General features: G+C 33.9%; 1 protein-coding gene across 1 annotated transcript; it reads right to left on the bottom strand.

Annotated features, from left to right (window-relative positions):
• Nucleotides 1-12,209: 12,209 nt before the first annotated feature.
• On the bottom strand, nt 12,210-13,289 carry LOC145107558 (glycine-rich protein 2-like). The gene has a single exon (XM_079044462.1). It carries the CDS (start codon nt 13,146-13,148, stop codon nt 12,501-12,503), a length of 648 nt encoding a protein of 215 aa, XP_078900588.1. The 5' UTR covers nt 13,149-13,289; the 3' UTR covers nt 12,210-12,500.
• Between the last annotated feature and the right edge of the window lie 7,548 nt (nt 13,290-20,837).

The raw sequence follows: 20,837 nt of genomic DNA, 5'->3' as shown, positions 1-20,837 counted from the left end.
TCGAGGACAATCTGAGGTTTACCAAAGATTGGTTGCTCAGGGACAGTTGGAAGTATAGTGCTAATTTTGGAAGGACCATATTGACATATTCTGAAAAGAGGCATCTCTTATTCAGAAGTGATAGTCAAAATGAGAATATGGAGTTGTCTCCATAGGTGGAAGTTATCTGTGTAAGATTAGAAAACTTAATGCAAGAAGCATGTCCAAAGCAATGTACTTTGAATATGAGACTTAGTTTCCATGGAGTTGATCTCCATTGGAATACCTTATAATGATTGTTGACAAGTCTTTGTGACTTTGTACATATTCATTACAGGAGGGTCAGTGCATATAAGTTTAAAATCTAAACAGATTTCGTTAAATGATAGGAATTTGAAATTCTCATATTTTTCGATAAGGATTTGGGAGTGTGAAATTAGAACCATTGAAATTATGTTCAATTGGTTTATTTCACAAAGTAAGGATCATAGACAAACATAGAGTGCATACTTGGTGTATGGCAAAGCTATTGTTTAAGAAAAACATAGTGTACATGCTTGGAGCATGGGACAACTAGTGTTTTTAATTCAAGTATAAAGTTGATAAAACCGAAACAATGAATAATGAGTAATCAGTATGGTGATAAATAAAAGTGTTTATTTATATTCATAGGGTTTGATACCATATTTGATTCATTTATTCTTGTGTTTCACTTTGCATGTTTTGACTTCCAGAATAACTAAGTCGCTCTTCCTGAATGATTAAGTTATTCAAATCATCCACAGTCGGTCATATGTTGGAAGTAGATATGAATCAAGACTGTCATGGGTTGGTTTGTAGAGGTCCAAGTTGGTGGACAAAGTGGTGCTACAACACTCATGAGTGCTCATAAGTTCTGAGTATTGGATTCAACCCGCGCTCATTTGAATCACTTCATGGATTTTATCACGAGTAATCATGAGACGATAATATCTTATATTCTTCAAACCTAGAGATATGAGTTGTTACTATGAGTTGGTTATACATTGATTGCACGAAAACGCATTTGGTAACTCGATGTTATAAAACGTGCCTTTGTGTATGATTCAACAAGTAGTAGAACAATCCATATGAGTCGAAGTTTATCCATTCCTTTTACCTTCGGGATAAAAGCGATATCTGTGGGCCCCTCGATGATTTAGCGATGACACATGTGAGTGTTTGGCCAAGCCAGGACTGATTTGATTTGTTCAATCAGTCAGTCATCATAAATCGAAAATCGGGAAACAACAAATGGACAGAGAGAATGATTATAATCCATGTCTCAGTCCATATGATATCTAGAATGGAGGAATATATGATCCCTTATCTAATGGACAAGTCATTGACAAGGTCAGAGTTCGACAGCGGCTTTAAGAGCTACGATTGCCAGTTAGGTTTTGAAGTCATACTCAATAATAGTTTTAGACTTATCCAAGTGGGAGACTGTTGGATTAATGTCTAAGTCCATAACTATATTTGGTATGTACTTGACCCGACCCGGCATGGTCCATTTGGGTTGCACTTCACCGGCACAATTTATATGGATAGTCTTTTGAGAATAGTATATTTATGATTTATATTAATATATTATAAGTTCTAATATATTAATATGGAATCATATTATTTAATTAGTATTGATCAAGAATTAATTTAGAATTAATAAATTGATCAAAAAGAACTAATTAAATATGGACTCTTATATATATGGAATGGGCCAAGTTCATTTAGGTTGGGCTAAGCTTTCATGGATGGTCCATGGAGCTTTTAACCCATGGATCCTATGTAAATGAAAGGTCATGGGTATTAGGGTTTACATGGATGTAACCCTAATCCTCCATAATATATAAAGGGGTCCTTGGCTCACAAAATTGACAACAAGTGTGTGAAAATAAGAGTGGGCCGATTTTAGTGTGCATACATATTCTCTCAAGTTCTTCCAAGGTGTTTTGGTGATTTGTGATTCCATTTGAGGCTTCCACACTATTGGGGCTAAGCTCTTAAAGCTTGAAGACATCAAGCTACATCAAAAGGTATGTCATCTAACTAGAACTTTGTAGTATAGGTGCTTCATAATATGCTAGTTAGGATGAAACCTTGGAATAGTTAATATTTGCATGTATAATAGAGAAAACATAGATCCAAGGTTTATAGGGTTGCATGTACACCATAGGAGTGTTAGAATGCTCAAAACCCAACAATGACTTATACTCGCCCTGATGTGGCATTTTCTTTGAGCATGGTTAGCAGATATCAAGGGAATCCTGGTAAAGCTCATTGGAATGCGGTTAAGAACATTCTTAAGTACCTACGGAGGACTAAGGACTGGGTCCTTACCCTCAGTGGGAGTGATGACTTGAGAGTGACAGGGTATAGCGACGCCAGCTTTCAGACCGACAGAGATAATTTCCGCTCTCAGTTGGGTTGGGTGTTTACCCTGAATGGAGGAGAAGTAACATGGAAAAGTTCAAAGCAGGAGACTGTAGCTGATTCAATGTGCGAATCAGAGTACATAGCAGCAAGCGAAGCATCGAAGGAGGCGATATGGTTGAAAAACTTCACCGGAGACCTTGGAGTCATTCCATCCATAAAGGAGCCTGTGGAGATTTTTTGCGATAATGAAGGGGCGGTTGCCTTAACCAAGGAACCGAGAGATCATGGTAGATCCATGCATATCGACAGAAAGTACTACTTCATAAGACATCAAGTAGAAGAAGGACACCTCGTGGTAAAGGGGATATCGTCAGAGGACAACCCAACAGATCCCCTTACAAAGGGACTGACTAGGGTTAAGCACTTGCAGCATGCAAGAGGCATTGGGCTAACAGACGATATTAGTTTTAGTGGTTAGATAAATAGAAACTTGTAATAGCTAAATTGTAATTGACATTTGATGATTAAATGAAAGGAGTTTTATTTATAAGTAAAGTTACTGTCTTGTGTCAATTATTTACTATTGTTTCACTTTGCATGTTTTGACTTCCAAAATAAATAAATTACTCAAATTGTCCACAGTCGATCATACGTTGGGAGTAAGTATGAAAGAAGACTGTCATGAGTTGGCTTGTAGATTGTCTAAGGAGTTAGACATAGCAAAAGTTTGCTACATCATTCATGAGTACTTCTGAAATAAGATTTGAGTATTAGATTCAACCCGCGCTCACCTGAATTACTTCATGGAATTTATCACGAGTAATTATGAGACAATAATATCATATAATCTTCAAACCAAGATATATGAGTTGTTGACTACGAGTCGGTTGTGCATTGATGGCATGAAAACGCATCAGTAACTTGATGTTATAAAACATGTCGTTGTGCATGATTTGATGAGTAGTTAGTACAAGCATATAATGTCGAAGTTTATTTGTTCCTTTTATCCTAAGAGGATTAAAAGCGATATGTTGGGCCCCTCGATGATTCTGTTTTGACTATGTGTCGGGCCTGGTCAGAACTAAATTGATGTGTCCAGTTATGTTCTATGTCAGACGAATCGGAAATCGGGAAACAAATTGCAGAACAATAAGTATGACTATGTTCCATGTATTTGTCCGCATAGATATCTTGAGAACAGAGGAGTATATGATCTCTTATCTGAAGGACGTGTCACTGACTAGGTCAGAGTTTGACAGCGGCTTTTGAAAGCTTACGATTGTTAAGTCGAATCCTGAAGTCGGATTGGCAGCTATAGTTATTAGACTTATCCAAGTGGGAGACTGTTGGATTTGGTGTCTAAGCCCATAACTATATCTGGGATGTACTTGACCTGATTGTAGCATGGTCCTTTTAGGTTGCCTTCACCAGTGCAATTGGATAGGATGGACTTTTGAGAATAAGGTTATTTATGATTTATTAATATATTACAAGTATAATATATTAATATGAAATCATATTATTTAATTAGTATTGATCAAGAATTAATTTGGAATTAATTTTGTGATCAAAAGAGACTAATTAAATATATGGGATTGATTGTGTAAATCAATGATTCTAATAGTGTGGGCTAATGATCCATGGTTATATAGGATGGGCTAAACCAATGAGATAATCCATGGATAGTCCATGGAGGTTAACCCATGGATCCAAAGTAATATGAAAGGTCATTAGGGTTTACAAAGTGTAACCCTAGCATTTTCCACACTATAAATAAACCCACCTAGAGCCAAAATCGATTGCCACAACATTCTTGGAGAGTGATATTGATTTTGTGCAAGTAACTTATTCTCTCAAGCCTCCTCTTGCATATTGGTGTTTGTGAACCATTAGAGGCATCGCACTTGAGGTGCTCAAGCTTTCAAAGGTCAAGAACTACAAGTCCTTCTAAGAGGTAAGTCATCTAACTAGTTGTATTGTTCATTTGACAATTTGTATGCTAGTTAGGATATATGCTTTGGAAAATTGAAAATATGCATGTATAATTAAAGAAAACATAGATCCAAAGCATTTAGGGTTGCATGTGCACCATAGGAGTGTTATAGTGCTCAAAACCCAACAGTTGACTTAGTCCATCCTAAAGTTATAGAATTAGATATAAATGAAGGTGACATGGACATAAACCAAGACATGGGCTTAAATGTAAAAAATGAGCTAAACCAAGAGATTGACATAAATGTACACATGGACATCAAGCAAGATGGGGGCTTGAATACATACATAGACATGAGATTGAATGTAGAAAAGGATTTAGACCAAGACATGGGCTTGAATGAACAATTTGACATCAAAAAATACAATGGTGAGTTGTGGAAGGATTTATAGATGATGGATTATAGTTGTATTGGACCAAGAACCTCCACAAGCCAATGAATTCTAGCTAACATCCACATAGATGATAATTTATTGAGAGACTTGCACCCATTCCATGGGTTTGACAATTGGAGACCAGAAGTTGATAAGGAGAAAACAATTGAACAAGTTGATATAGATAATGACTCTTAGAACAGTGGAGACAGTGAAGATAGTGACTTTATGGTTTATGAGGACAACATAATTGAAGATGTTGAAGTTTGACATGGCTTTTCATGTTGGTCAGAAATATAAATCCAAGAACTAAGTAAAAGACAAAGTGGATATGCATGCTTTAGAGGCCATAAGGAATATACCATTCAAGAAAAATGACATGTATAAGTTAACAGATGTGTGTAATGGTAATGTGGTTGTAAATACAAGTGGGGTAGGTGGACCTACCTCTAGGAAATAGGTAAAGGTAAAGATTTAAATAGTGAAAAAATCAAATGTCCTTGGAAAATACATGGATCTAGGGCAGTTGTAGAAGACTACTGGCTTGTAAAGACATACACTCATAAACACACCTGCCTCCACACAAGAAAAATCAGATCTTGCACAACAACTTTTCTTTCCAAACAGTTTGTGGATCAAATTGAAACAAATCTTGAAGTGCCAGTTCGTGCCCTGCAAGACCAAATTCAAAAGCAATATGGGGTTAGTATTAGACAGTTTTTAGGGAAAAGTAGCATCTATAAAAATTATTGTATGATATTACACAAAATAGTATGCAATCTTGAGAGAATATATACTAGAGATGCAGAAGACTAATGAAGGTAAAACTATAAAGATCGATGTGGTTTCTAAAACAATTTATGCATACCCAAATGGAGAGTTCGAAAAGGGTATATGTGTGTTTCAGACCATTAAAGAAAGACTATAAGGTTGGGTTGAGAGACTTTTTAGGGTTAGATGGAGCCTTCATGAAGGTACATTTCCCAGGTTAAATACTAAATGTAGTTGGAAGTGGTTTCTTGAGTGTCTTAGAGAAGATATTAAGTTGTATTCAAATTCCAACTTCACCTTTATCAGTGATAGGCAGAAGGTAATATTTATACATTTAATTATCATTTTAGTTTTAAGTACACACTAATGCTCATTCCTCATTTGTTTTGGAGAAACTGGGGTGTCATTCCAGCCATTGCACAGTTGCTTTTGTTAGATTAAGGTATCTAAGGTATTAACTAAATTGGTATATTATTAGTGAATAAAAGTAAAGTCCTTTTTGGGTTGCCCTCATAACTAGAAAACAGCTAGGATTGATATTAAGAGAGAGATAAAATTATTGGTTAATATATTATATGATTAATATAATAATTAGAAATAGTTAATAATTAATTAATAACTAGTTGGAAATTAATTTTGGATTGATTAGAATTAATTAAGGGTGTAATGGTTGAATTGCATTTGTTCAATAGTCGAGCAAGGGAGACAATTATAGAACTTCCTTTAGTGTGGACGATTTTGAGAGGTTCCAGATATATTCTGGAAGCCTCCAATAGCTGATAAGGAAACCGATTTGAATTAGGATAAAATACTATTATTTTATTATTCAAATCAGGGTTTCTAGCAGCTATAAATAGGACCATACCCTAGCCAAAATCGACCCATATACAATAGATAGAGAAATTGGTTTTCTTCTCCTTCCTTTCTCCATATTTTCAATCATATAGTTTTCTAGGTTTTGACTATGAACCATTAGAGGCATCCATATTATTGGTGCTTGCTTTCTGATGAAGATTTCAATAGGGTTGTTCGCATTATTCTAATATTGCAAAAAGTATGTATTCTAACTATGTAATTTTCGGTTTTCATCGGTTAGAAGTTTGTTTCATAAGTATGTTGCTATAACTTGAGAAAAATACATAGTGTTCTAGGTTGCATGTACCCATAATTTGATTATGTTTCCACTATGCAATTATTCTTGTTTGTAACCTAAAAAATGCATCAGTTTCCTCATGCAGAACACGAGTATTGTCTAAGACACATATACCAAAACATGAGATTGAAATGGAAGACTAGAGAATACAAGGACTATTTTTGGAATTATGCTACAACCACAACTATATAAGAGTTTAAAGCTATAACTCAAGAGTGTATGATTTATGACAAACAGGCATATGAGTGGTTATTGTAAATCCCTCCACATCAATGGACTAGAAGTCATTTTTTAGGTTCAAAGTCAAAGTCAGAGCCAAAGTGAAACAAAAATGTTGAGCAAGAAGTTTTTGAGTGTGACATATGGGAAGTGTAAGCACAAGGGACACAATTCAAGGACCTTGAAGGGCAAGGTGGGTATTGATGAATTTGAAGTTCTGGAGGGGTAGTGTTGGTACAGGTTCAAGTCTAGGTTTAAGTTTATGTTTTCTCTTTTGGTAATGTACTTTGGGATTAGTGTTTGTTGATAGTACTTTATGTTTATTATTATGATAACCACATTTGGTAATGTACTTTTGATAGTTGTGCACTATTAATATGTTGGTCATCATTTTTGGTAATGTACTTTTAGGATTAAACATGATAGAACTTATATATGCAACTTATTTTTGGTACTCTTGTGACATGTTAGCATTAAACATATTCACTTTGGTGCTTGTATATGCATGTTTTTTGGTATGCTTGTAACCTGTTAACCATATACATGTGTTAAGGAAAAATAAAACATCACAATTCCATTACTCCATGTTGTGAAAATATCATTACAATTTCATTACACCAAAAGACAACAAGTGCAACAACATTTACTTCTTAATTTTACAACAAAGACTAACCACCATTAGGCCTTCCAACACCAAAGACAACATATTCAAGTGGTTTTTACCAACAAAAGCATCCTTAACATCTAATTCCTATTTCCAAAACAACACAAACAATAGAAACAAGATCCACGAGGCAACCAAATACATCCTAAGGTGAGTTACTACAACCTCTTACATATTGATTGTTCTCAACAGCCCTAGTATTATAACAATTAATTTATGACACATTAAGGGATCGACCCAACCCAAAAATCCACGTCTTGAACCCTACATGAATACAACAAAGTAGAAGAATTATTGCACAATTAATGTTAAAACATTAACCTAATATGTGTTTCCTTAACATTTTAGGGCTTGCATAGAAGCGACGACTAGGGTTTCGTGAGGTCTAGGAGGTTACCATAACAACAACATTTCCACAAAAGCAGAGCACCATTATTGAAGCTTGAACACGAGAAGGAGAAGAACGAAGAACCCTAAACAAGAAGAACAAAGAAGTGTATGCTCTTTCTCTATAAACGAAAATGAATAAGAAAGACGACGTGTGTATTTATAAAGAAATAAAAAATAGTAAAAAAAAATCCAAGACTTAAAAAGACGAGAGGAGACTAAAATGACTAAAAATACAAAAAATTATTGATTTTGGACCTTTCATGCAAAGTTGGAAACTTTTTGGACCCTATCCATAGTTTTATGATTACCATAGGACCAATTTCATAGTTTTGTCTTATTTTGATGTACAAAACCAATTGTGATTGGTAAAAATGTTCAATCTGACCACTTTGACCTGTCACTGCCACTTTTGTAGGTTTTTTAGTTTTAAAAAAGTCTGTTTATGTTTTCAAAAAAGTCAATTACAACCACCACTACAAATAATAAAATGAATGCATTTGTTATAGTTCAAATAACAATATATTAATACGAATATTCAATTATTTATTTCTTTTTCATCATAGTATGCAAAAAAACAAATTACCAAATGTGTATATTTGTCATTCAAACAAACTAAGTTTCAAACTACAATAAATTTAAAATAAATTAACCAGAGACTCAAAATATGAAAACGATTATCCATTGAAATTGGTTTAAATAGTAATTTTTCTTGGTTTTAAACTTTTGACATAAATATTATTACTTCTAAAATTTTGCCATTTTTTTTTATTTTGGATTTTTGCCGTACATGTTTATAGTTTTAAAGTTTTGCCACAAAGATGTTGGATTTTAGCATATTTAGTCCTTGTAATTTTATAATGTATAGAAAAGGTCCCTACAAAGTTCTTTTTTACAAAAACAATCCATATGTTTAAGATTTCCGTATGTTGATAGGTTTGACCTCTGTATAGAAAATAAATTACAAAAATGGTTCTCGTTATTTACAAAAAAAAGTACTTGTGTATTTTTTTACAGAAACGGTCCATATGTTTAAAAAAATTACAAAAATAGTCCCTACATAGCATAAAGTTTGCAAAATACGCCCCCTGCATGCCCACTGCAATATATTGTCATGTTTTGACTCTACACTTTTTGGGTTTCACGCTTTCACCATATAACTTTTATGTATTTGCATGTTTGCTCCCTACACTTTCACAGTTACACATGCCCCCCCCCCCTCCCCCTCCGCACAAAACCTTGCATGCGTCCCCCAAGAAGGGGGATAAGGCATTTTCTAGTTGCTTCATATATAGAATGTTATTTAACTACCTTGAATTATTATGTAATTTAAACAAATACTAAGAAAAGTAAATAAAATGTTATTTCACCTATTACCTTTTATCGAGAATATAAAACAACCAAGAAATATATTTTATATTCTTAAAAGTGCCTATAAACCTATATTTTTATTTTGTTTACGATAAGAAAATAACATTGTTTGAAACTATATTGTTTCTTTGAATGGACAATGTATATAATTGGTAACTTATATATATTTTTTATGATGAAAAGAAATAAATAATTGAATATTTACATCAATATTTTGTTATTTGGACTATAAGAAAGTGCATTTATGTTACCATTTGTAATAATTGTTGCAATAAACTTTTTTAAAAATATGAATGGCTTTTTCGAAAGAAAAAACCTTAAAAATATGCAAAATTTACACCAAGTCAAAATTGGAGCGTCAAACTTTTTTTTGTCAATCAGGAATGGTTTTTGTAGATCAAAATAAAATAGGATGATTAAACCGGAATCAAACGAAACTTTAGAGGCTTTTATGTATTTCTCCTATAACAAAAGCCTCTTTTAGAAACAATACTATCAAATCAAATATGAAATTTTTTTATTAACAATGACATTGAATTTGTCACGTTGGCGTCCTATTAATACTTTCCGTATTTGAATTTTAACATTTGAATTTTTACACAAAATTATAAAAATAGTTCTATTAATACTTTACATATTTGAATTTTTACATTTGTATTTTTACATAAAATTACAAAAATAGTGCATGTGGTTGTTAAAAGTTATGTAGTTTTCGTCCTAAAACAATTGGTGGTAAATCAGTAATCCAATTTTTGATACTTTAATCGGTTTTGGTCCCTACCAATTTGAAAGGACAATTATATCCTTGTATTTGTTTTTTGTATTATTTTTCTTGTTTTTTAAATAATTAAAAATAAAAGAAACTCTCCCTCCCTCCCCCACTCTAGTTCTATTCGTCAACTTTCTCTCCCACTTGATCTCTAATTCAATTCACACAATATATCCCAATTCAAAATCAACTAATTCAATCACATACAATTCTTCCATTTACGTGGTCGTCGTCACGTTTGCAAATCGGAGCTAGGGTTTGCAAAACAAAAACGACTTTGATATCTAAAAATAACGTTTCCGACAAGGATGCTGGCGGTTTCGACAATGATGTCAGCGGTTCTGGCAAGAATTCCGGCGTCACAGCTCCTCTTGGTTGACCGGTAGTGGTGATGTTAGTATTCTCTTTTTGAGAGAGAGAGAGAGTTCTTTTTATTTTTTTAATGAAAAAGTTAAAAAATATATATAATTAAAAGAAATGTTAAAAAAAATATATAAGTAAAAGAAATGTTAAAAAAGTAATATTAAGGGCATATTTGTCATTCACGTTGAATTCGGGTTGAATCTAGACCAAAAACATATAAAAATATGTTAAATATGAAAATATGTTAATCATAAATATGTTAAACATGGAAATATGTTAATCATAAGAATCAAAACCGTACAAATTATCCAAAATCAGAACAAATTATCCAAAATTAAACTATTTATGCACCAATAATCTTTCTTTACTAAAAATATATTTTTTTCGACTGACCATATTTGCAATTTCGTCTTTTTTTATTTTTACAAATATCTAACTTCAGGTTTATAACAGTAATAGTATAATATAATGGGGACATGACAAATAAGCATACAACTTTATTACATTGGACTGTGTAAATAACTTTTGTTAAACTAAATTAATAGAATGCCAACATGACAAAGTCAATAAATTATTATTAAATTCATACATCGGAAAAGGTCTAAAAACAGTGATTGATGGCATGCATCTAGTTCAAAATACCACCAAAAATATGGAATCTGGTTCAAATACAACCATACCAATTAATAGGAAAAAGCATATATCCATCACATCTTTTGAAAGCTTCAAGATATAAAATATTAAGCCACTGGCCATAGAGCTAAAACCATAACAAATAATGGAAAAAGCATTTCAAATCAAAATAAAAGCGAATCCAAATAAATATATATATATATACAAAAGTGAAAATGTGGCTTTCATTTAACTAAGCTTACATATAGAACCTTTTAAACCACGTAGATTTAAACAAAACAAATCAAATTTTATTTTCTTTTAGTTTTTGTTTTAATAGAATATCATTGAATTAAGTTCAATTATGGAATGAAAAAATCAATTATATATATTTTTACTGCAAATAATTATTGAAGTTTATAAAGAAAAAAAAACCAATATCTTTTAACGAATATACCTCAAATGTTTTGTCTTTTAATTGTAAATTATATCCAATGATTTTTGAAAAGCTTGATTGAGTTATGACATGTTTTTCTTTTATCTTTTATTCTATTAGTTTTTCGTTTAGAATTTAGTAGGGTTGATTAAATGGTCACGACTTTTAATGCTTTAAGTTTTTAGATACAATGAAAAAAAAACATAAATTTGATCGATTTAATAAATCATATGATTAATAAGAATAATAAAAGAGATAGCATGATTAGTTTGGATATAAATAGATTATAAAAGAGATAGCATGAATAGTTTGGATATAAATAGATTTTGGAAGGTTCTATATATAAGCTTAGTACATGCCACATATTCCCTAAGCCTATATCTATATATATATATATATATATATATATATATATGCCTTAGAATATCGTTTGTGGCTTAAAAAATAAAGAGAATCCAAATCAAAAAAACATTCCGTTTATCACATTTTCAAACAAAATGCCAGAACTTTCACCATTGCCAAATAAACAAAAATATCATTTTCAGATGGAAACTCACAAGAAAAAGAAGACATTTATATTCAAGATAAGATGAAATAAGATGCATATGATATTATGATATAAATGGTAAAAGAGAGAAAAAGAAAACTATACTATTTTCCATTGCATGTGAGGTGTAGCAAATCTTTAGAGAAACAAAAAAGCAGTTCACATTTCAAATCATACATGTTTAAAGAGAAAATAGATATCATTCCATTCAACCATCTTTGGATTCCCATTAACACAGACTAAAAAACCAAATTTTTTATCAATATATATATATTTAGTAAGACACCATATCCGAAACCCTAGATTTAAAGATGATCATCATCAAGATGAAGCAACTAAAAAAGTGATATCAAAACATTTGGATCACCCCATTGATTCTTCTTCAACATAGACAGCAAAAAAGCAAACAAGATACAGAGGAGATGAAAAGTAAATGTGGGAATACACATTTACCATTCATCCTCCGGCAGATCAACGGTTGTTGGCGTTGGGGCATTCACGAGCGAAATGTCCATCTTCACCACAGTTGTAACAACCGCCACCACCACCTCCGCCGCGACCGCCGCCGCCGCCGTATCCTCCACCTCCACGACCACCACCTCCGTATCCTCCACCACCGCCTCCACCACTCTGAAAGCAATCCCTAGCCATGTGTCCAGACTCGCCACACTTGAAACAAGCGTTCCCACCTCCACCTCCGCCTCCATAACCACCACCGCCACCATAACTACCTCCACCTCCTCCGTAACCTCCACCGCCTCCATATCCACCACCACCGCGGCCTCCTCCACGGCCACCTCCATTATACCCTCCTCCTCCATAACGATCACCACCACCACCTCCACGGCCGCCTCCGCCACCACCACCGCGTGTGCTTCCCTGTACAGGTCCCTCGTCAGGACCAGTTACGTCGACAGCCTTGGTCCGTCCGTCGGATCCGTTCTCGACAACGTATTCAACAGTTTCGCCATCTCCGAGGCTACGGAATCCTTCGGCCCTGATCGATGATTGATGAACAAACAGATCTTCGCTGCCGTCCTCGGGGGAAATGAAGCCGAAACCCTTGGTATCGTTAAACCACTTCACGGTTCCCGATTTCCTAACACCGTCATCAGCCATTTTTGTTTTAAAGCTTTGAAAGAAAATTCTTAGAAACCCTAGAAGAAATCGGAAAGCCCTGAAAATCAGAAGAGAGAGAAAACCCTACTCTCTCTCTAGAACTTTGGATGACTATCTTTAAGCTCACTGCATTATGTGTGTGTATATATATTATATCGGTTTTCTTGTTTAGGGGTAAAATGGGAATAAAAATGCAACGTCATCAATGGTAAAAGAAATTCAAAATTTACAATTTCCATCCAACGGCTGGGGATGAGCCAGTGGCGCTTCGAGAGTTTCTTGCCGTCAGATTGAGCTAGTAAAATAAAGTGAAAGTTAAATGGGGCAATGGTATAGTGGTATTGGAAAATGGGAAACTAATACAACTATTAATTTCTAAGAAAACAAACCTTAAAATATAAGTTTTTTCATTAAAAATAGAGTAAGTTACACTCTTGTAACTGTGGTTTTTTTTCTCTTATTCTATAATTTATATTTATATTTGTTTTTGTTGGTTGTATATTGTATTTATATTTTCATATGTTAATGTTACAAATCATAGTTTATGTATGACTCTTATGTTGTGATTTTAGGATAAATAATATTTTGAGGGTTTTGTTGGGATTGTGTATTTGGGGATAAGTTTTATTTGAGGATAAAATTCAATTATAAATGAAATGGCGACTGGTAGTTGAAAGAAATTTATATGATAATGATTTATTGGCTATTAGCGGTGTTAACATCAATATATACACATTTAATGCAAACCCTTGATATACCCTTATTGTATTTATGTTGCTTAACATGTAATGTTATTCTACAATATTAACTAGATGAGAATCATGCGCGCCCGTTGGCGCTGAGTCATTTTATTTTTTCTTCTTTCAGGTTGTAAACCCAAAAAATAACAAACGCAAATGTAATAAATCAAGAGAAATCAAAAAGCAAAATGCAAATGGAGTTCCTAAATAGAACAAACCTTATCAAAATTATTCTAAAATCAAAGTGTAATGAAAATGGGGGATGGAAATTGAGACTTGTTGAAGCATCAACCTTTTACCTTTTGTAACCCCTCAAATCTTCGTAATTTCGCATAAAGCCCATCGTAGGTCGACTTTTCTAAAATTGGAAAAAGTAATTTACTAAACAGCGAAATTAAGCAAAGATAAAATACAGATAAAGTGAGGTGAAATTGGAGGAATTAAACCCTAATCGAAGTCCTTCATGTGATGACGGCGGCGTGACCGGTAGAACCACCTTTGCCGCCGACCTCACCACCTCCTGTGTCGATTGGATTCTACAGGTTGATTAAACACGAAAGAGGTTGTAGAATAATAAAAAAATCCATAGCTATATCGAAACAGAAAAATGATAGGGGGAGGTGTGTAGGATTCTCAAAAGAAGCAAAATTCCAGAAAGTCTTCAAAGAGTAGGGCTGGGAGATGGTCATACCTTCATCCGTGATCTTCGCTATCTGTCGTTTCCATTATCAACACAATAATTTATCATCACCAAAATTTCTATTTAGAAAGTTCCATTAAAAAAATTTAAAATAAATGAAAATTTGACCTGAAGCTTGTTTTGACACCCTCCTCAAAAGTCAAATCCTCCTTCCATTCCTCAGGAAGTAAGTATTAGGCTTGCCAGGTGATTCCCAAAGATTGTCCTCAAAATGTACAACAATCATGCTCACCTGACAACATATAAATAAAACAAATAATAATAAATACTTTTATTGATTTATATTGGTAAAGATTTTATAAAAAAAAATGTGGTAAAAAGTTTACCGGTCCTAGATATTTGTGACCGTTTTTTACTCCACCGATTATAAGAGAATTCCATAAAAGGTCAAACTTGTTGTGGCGATTGTACATGACCCGAGTAAGGTAATTGTTAACCTCTTTAGGTCCATGTGAGTTCTCATCATCACACATGTTGTCATTGAATCTGTAATGTATGTATAAAAACTTACATCTATTCTTACTAATAATATTCAAAACATTTCATTTATGTAAAGTTTTTCTGTTAAGATTACCTACAGTCCCTTTTGCACCAATACAAAAAAATGATTATAATGAATTGTCTTCATGAGATTTCCCTATTGTGTCTTTGTTGAATGATGTGTAGATACACTGACAAATAACCAAAACATGTCCTTAACTTACATGTAAGTCAAATGTTGCAATTGTGATGACAAATAACCTAGTGTAGTATAAATATTGAGAAATTTTGAAGTAAATCAATGAAGATTTATACCAAAAGTTATAAGAACTTATTCTAAGGTTAATATATCTAAAAGAAAGCTGGTAGAAGAAAAGAAGTTGTCCATGGGCAAAATGAACCCATCTTAGGGGAGGAGAATCCAAATGTGGTGAATATATTTGTTTAAGTAAATGTGCCTTAAAATATGAATAAAACTATGGCAATAAGAGTCACAACTATCAGTAATGTATAAAAATAGCCTCATAAATATGTCAATATAGCAATAATGAACATAGGAATACCAAATGAAAAATATGTAAGATGTATTGCAGTAAAAAATGATCAAACTCATGTACTTACATAGCCAATCATTGCAGAGTATATAATTGGTAAAACTTGTATCTATATCGCAGTAGGCACAAGGAATCAAAGTTCTTCAATCATGAAACAAAGCCAGCAAAATGAATCATCATACTTTAACCACTGTTCCATCACAAAATGGTATCAAGAAAGTAACATTAAATAATAACTTAGCACAAAATTAAGATTAAAAAGCTAAGTGAGCACACAATTAAGATTACCCTGAATGATATATTTGAATAAAAATTAAAAAATATGGTTCAAGCATTTTATCGAGTAGTTGGTGGGTGTGTATAACTGAAGTGTTTTCTTGGTGTAGCATGGACACCACTCAGGTACCTGGAACAGAAGACATCATCTCGTCTGAATTAAGTAAACATAAATGGGTACTGATGAAGCATTCAATGACATAATAAAAGAAGATTACTGAATTTGAAAGTTCATACCTTGTTAATGTCTTGTCCAAAATGAATGGAACCTAATTGATTTTAAGTAGGGGGAAGAGAAAGGTAGGTGGTAAGGCAAGCAGGATGATAGTTTTCTCTACATAGTCTTTGTCCACTCCTCCCTTTTTGAGCACCATATAGCAACACATAGTAGCAGAAAAGTTAACCGTGGTTGCGGAATGCATTTTATTCGGTGGAATTTGGAACGGGTATATAATAAGATTAAGGAACAGGAATATAATAGATTCGATGGCGGTCGGGGAGAAAACAGAGGCGAAGCATTTGTGTTTTGATAATTGTACGTTTTATGGTGTAGTAATAATCCAACTTTCCCCAAAAGTTAGCATTCAATATAAACTTCATTGTATCTTATATATAATAACACATAGCAAGTAAGGACATTAACAGATAATTCCATGCTTAAGAGCAATCTACAAAAGGGGCGAAATCTAGAAATAGATAATGATTTTCTTCCAATTTTTGGGGGAATTGGAATCCCTTAGTTTATCATATTATACTACAATTTTTGGACAAGTCAACTGATAACATGTCATATAAAATCAAAAAGCTCAATCGAGTATATGAATCATACCAGAAGGTGTTTTCCCAAGTGCATACGAATGGTGAGTCATCCTTTCGCCTACAGACCATAATCACCAAATAGAACTTTCAATTCTGTAACTATGCAGCTCTACACCACACCGAAATCCAGAAAAAGCTCAAAAGCAATATCAGATTTTTAATAAAATGAATTACTTACTTGTTTTCCATCGGGGATAAATTGTTTGGTTGCCTGGATAATAAATTAACCCTATGCTTTCGATTTACGCCCTCACGTTTTTCAACTTATTTCAGCCAAATGTCATCAGCCTCATTTTCTTGCCCTGAATCACAGTAATAACACAAAAAGACGAACATAAGACAGTTTAATGAGGAAATATGGAGTTTGGATAGGCTACCTGCAGCAACAGAAGAAGAGGACTTCAATTTATAGTAGAGACACAGATGATGTGAGTGTTACTTCTCTGCTGTCATCATCCTCCTATTTCATCTAATCAGACGGGAAATCGAGCCTTTGTGGTGCAATCGATGCGTCCAGAGAAATCTAGAATTATGGGGGAAGTGATTTCGCCCCTCTCTCACTCGATCTTTGGATGTCGCAAAAAGGGAGGGGAGGCTTCATCCTATCTCGAAACGTCCTTGGAAGCCACCGATCGGAGGTAGAGAAGATGTGGAAGTAAGATAATGGCGGTGGGTTGATTCGAAGCAGATGAAGCAGAAGAGGGTAGCGCCGGAAATCGCAAGAGACATGGAAGCCTTTCCGAATGAAACTGGGAGGAAATTGAGATAAGAAGAAAGAGGCGAAGTCAAAGGCGGTGGAGACGAAGCGATAAAAGGATAAAGTCTGCAAAAGGGTGTGGCAAAAGTTGTAAATGAAGGAAAAAGTGTGGCACAAATGCAAATTGTCAAAGGTTCCTGTTCACCAAGTTTTTAACAATTAATAGTATATATAATATAATAGGTGTAATACCCATTTTCTGGTATGGTTCTTCTGAATTTAATTTCATTAATTAAGTTTTAGGATTTCGTCTAGGCTACGACATGGTGATGGAATGACCACGACGTGGCAGTCCGTTTTAGGAAAACACGCATCTGTGAACCACCAGACATGGCAAGGTCTTGGTCACGACGTGGCGCCGACTAGGGTTTAAAACCCTAGATTTTGGATTAGTGCCCTATTTAAAGACACTAACTCCTAGGGTTGCCTCATTTGGCAGTCTCCATCCTCTGGAAACGGTCATCACCCAAACCCTAGTCTTTTTGTGTGAGTTTTAAGAGTGTGGATCCATTTTTGTGAAGCTTGAAAGAAGAAATAGTTCATCTTGTGATTTGGAAGATTGGTTTTGGTTTGGATCTAGCATCTTCACTTCATTTCTCACCTTGTGGAGGTATAGAGTCTCAACATTGTTCATTGTATCTTTAGATCTTGTTTTAAGTTATTTTAAGAGCTTTTTAGTCCCAATCTTCGTGTCTTTGGAGTTTGGGTGTACTCCAAGGCATTTGAGTGCATTATCTAGCTTCTAGACCATGGTGTTGGTTGGAAAGTGGTCTTGCATGACCTAGTTTGGTGACCGTGCAATGGGTGCAACCATTAAGATCTTAGGACTAGAGATCTTGACTTATTGGAGTGTATTAATGGATAAAGTTGGAAACTTTATCCATCAAGACCTTGAGTAGATTCAGATTTGAGCTTTGGAGCTCTTAGAGTAAAGGGATAAGAGCTTAATCCACTAACTTGTTCTTGCTCAGTTTCCACGACGCGGTGGCTTTGTTGTCTGGCTTCCACGACGTAGCCAATGGGTGGTCACGATGTAGAGCTCGTATGGGGTAACTTTAATCGTTGACTTTTGACATGGTTGACTTTTGGTCAGATGCTTAGTGTGGAGGGTAAGCTAAGGACTAATCTTAAATATTTTGATATGTGGGTGATAGCACTGGTTCCTTGATTAATTCGGGTTTTGGTTGATCATATTCAAGTGTGAAGTGAGTCTTCTCACCATACTATGTGGAATGTTAACCATCTTTGTGACTCTTGCATGTATGTTGGGGCGGGGCCCGTTATGTTGGGGGAGGGGGCGTTATGCCGGACGAGGCCCGTTATGCTTGGTGATGTCCGATGTTATGTATGGTATGTGGTATTTTGGGAAACTCACTAAGCTTTGTGCTTACGGTTTTGGTGTTTAAACGTATACTTCAAGTTCGAAAGGGAAGGGCTCTGCTTGATTGCACTACATCCCCTAAAGTTTATTTCCGCATTATATTTTTATGACTCACTCTGATATTTGAGAATACATTGCACTTGATTGTTTTTTGAACACATGAATATACGTTTTGGATTGTTTTAGAAATGAAAATTTTATTTGAGATTTTTGGCACGTTACAATAGGAACCAATAACCAAATGGCCTTTGGCCTAGCGGTATCAAGAATTTGAAAAAGTGTCCCTCCCCTAAAGGGTTGAGGGCTCAAGTCTCGTGGTGGAAAAAAATAGTTTAGGAGTAGATTTGAGTGGGTGTGTGTTAGCTGTTCTAAAAATACGAACTACTAAATATTTCAAGATTATAATTCTATGTTAACAGATGTCATGATAAATTTTAAATTTTCTTATAACTTGACACCATTTGCACTTGAGTATTGTTGTGGATGAGTTTTGGTATGTGGATTACTCCAATTGTTGGTATGTGGATAGATTAAATTAGTGGGTGACCTAACAAAAACAACATTCGGAAAAACACTAAATCATTATGTGTTTTCTTACAATTACGAATCTAATTAAATCATGTTATTATTTTAATTGAGCACTTAATGGTTTAACATATAGTGTTTATTGTGATTATCTATGTTTAAGATGTGTTAGGCATTAGCACTTCATGATTCATTATTCATATTAGTTAGTACTTGAAACTGGTGTCCCCTTATGTCAATGGTTGATAAACAGGGTAAGAAATTTGACCTTTAAGTGTTTAAAATTCAATAAAAGAGGTTCAGTGAGACCTTAAATTAACAACTGGGTGTCAATGAATACATTTTGATGAAACATTTAGAATAAAATTGTCTAGGGAGAAAGTTTATGTCAAATAAGATTTTGAAGTATGTTGTTAATGTAACATTTTAGCCTTGTTTGATTTAAGACTTGAAATTTGGATAATTGGGTTAATTATCATCCTTTCATTAAAATTTTATTTTCAATGGATTAAAAGGTATTAAAAAGTAAAAGGTATTAAAAAGTAGTACATTTCCTAAGGAACCAAAGGTAATTTTGTTAGTTATCTTGTACATTAGGCCTAACTAGTATACTTGTCCTACTTAGTGGGTCTATCAAGTGTAGTAAGACCATCCATTATATTATACCAAATCATTATTCTGGGTTTGTCTATTGTGTGGGAATTTATAATTTCATGAGCTTATTCAATAGTGTTGGGCTCATCTTATGATATTGAGTTTATGGTTGATGTTATCTACATGAAAGATATATGTGTCATAATATTTAGATTTGAGTTTGGATTGATCACTCACATGGTCTCATAAGGATCATAAATGTTAAGAAAATCTTAATTTAGGTAAAAATGACACATATTCCTTTGATAAAGAGCTATTTATGCACAGATGGAAGCAAGTGAAGACCGAAACCCTACATTTGCTCTCCATATTTATATGGAAGATTTGGAGAATATAAAGAGGAAATAAACTTCAATTCATGTAGAAGAAGTCAATTTTGAAGAGCTTTCATGCTTTCTTTTCAAGTTCAAGCTTCAATTCCAATTGGAGAAACATATAAGGTAAATTAGTGCTCGTTGAAGCTTTGACTTGAGTTTTTGGAATTCCAAAAAATTGTGGATCACCCACCCGGTACACCAAACTCTAATTTTTTTGGTGTTTTTAGGGATTCAATATGAATTTGATATGAATTATAATATTCTATCTCCAATCTTTTGAGAAATCCATGCATTTGGTCATTTAAGAGGTATGTAGCTTTTGGTTTGGTGCTTTTTGGTTTGAATTTTTAGAGCTCCAATAATTGAGATTCGCCATATTGATCTCTCCAAATTTAAACTGATAGGGAACTTGGTGATTCAATGATTTTAGAACATGTATTATAGTGGGTAATTGTGACATCCCCAAATTTCACGGCAAATTTAAAA

Source organism: Lactuca virosa, chromosome 4 (assembly GCF_052849685.1).
Source record: "Lactuca virosa cultivar CGN04683 chromosome 4, Lactuca_virosa_CGN04683_v6, whole genome shotgun sequence".
In the NCBI taxonomy this organism is placed as follows: Eukaryota; Viridiplantae; Streptophyta; class Magnoliopsida; order Asterales; family Asteraceae; genus Lactuca; species Lactuca virosa.
This window is presented reverse-complemented; position numbering and strand designations above follow the sequence as displayed.

What these genes read in the sequence shown, in the direction of transcription:
- LOC145107558 (XM_079044462.1), bottom strand. Translation starts at nt 13,148, where the DNA reads ATGGCTGATGACGGTGTTAGGAAATCGGGAACCGTGAAGTGGTTTAAC.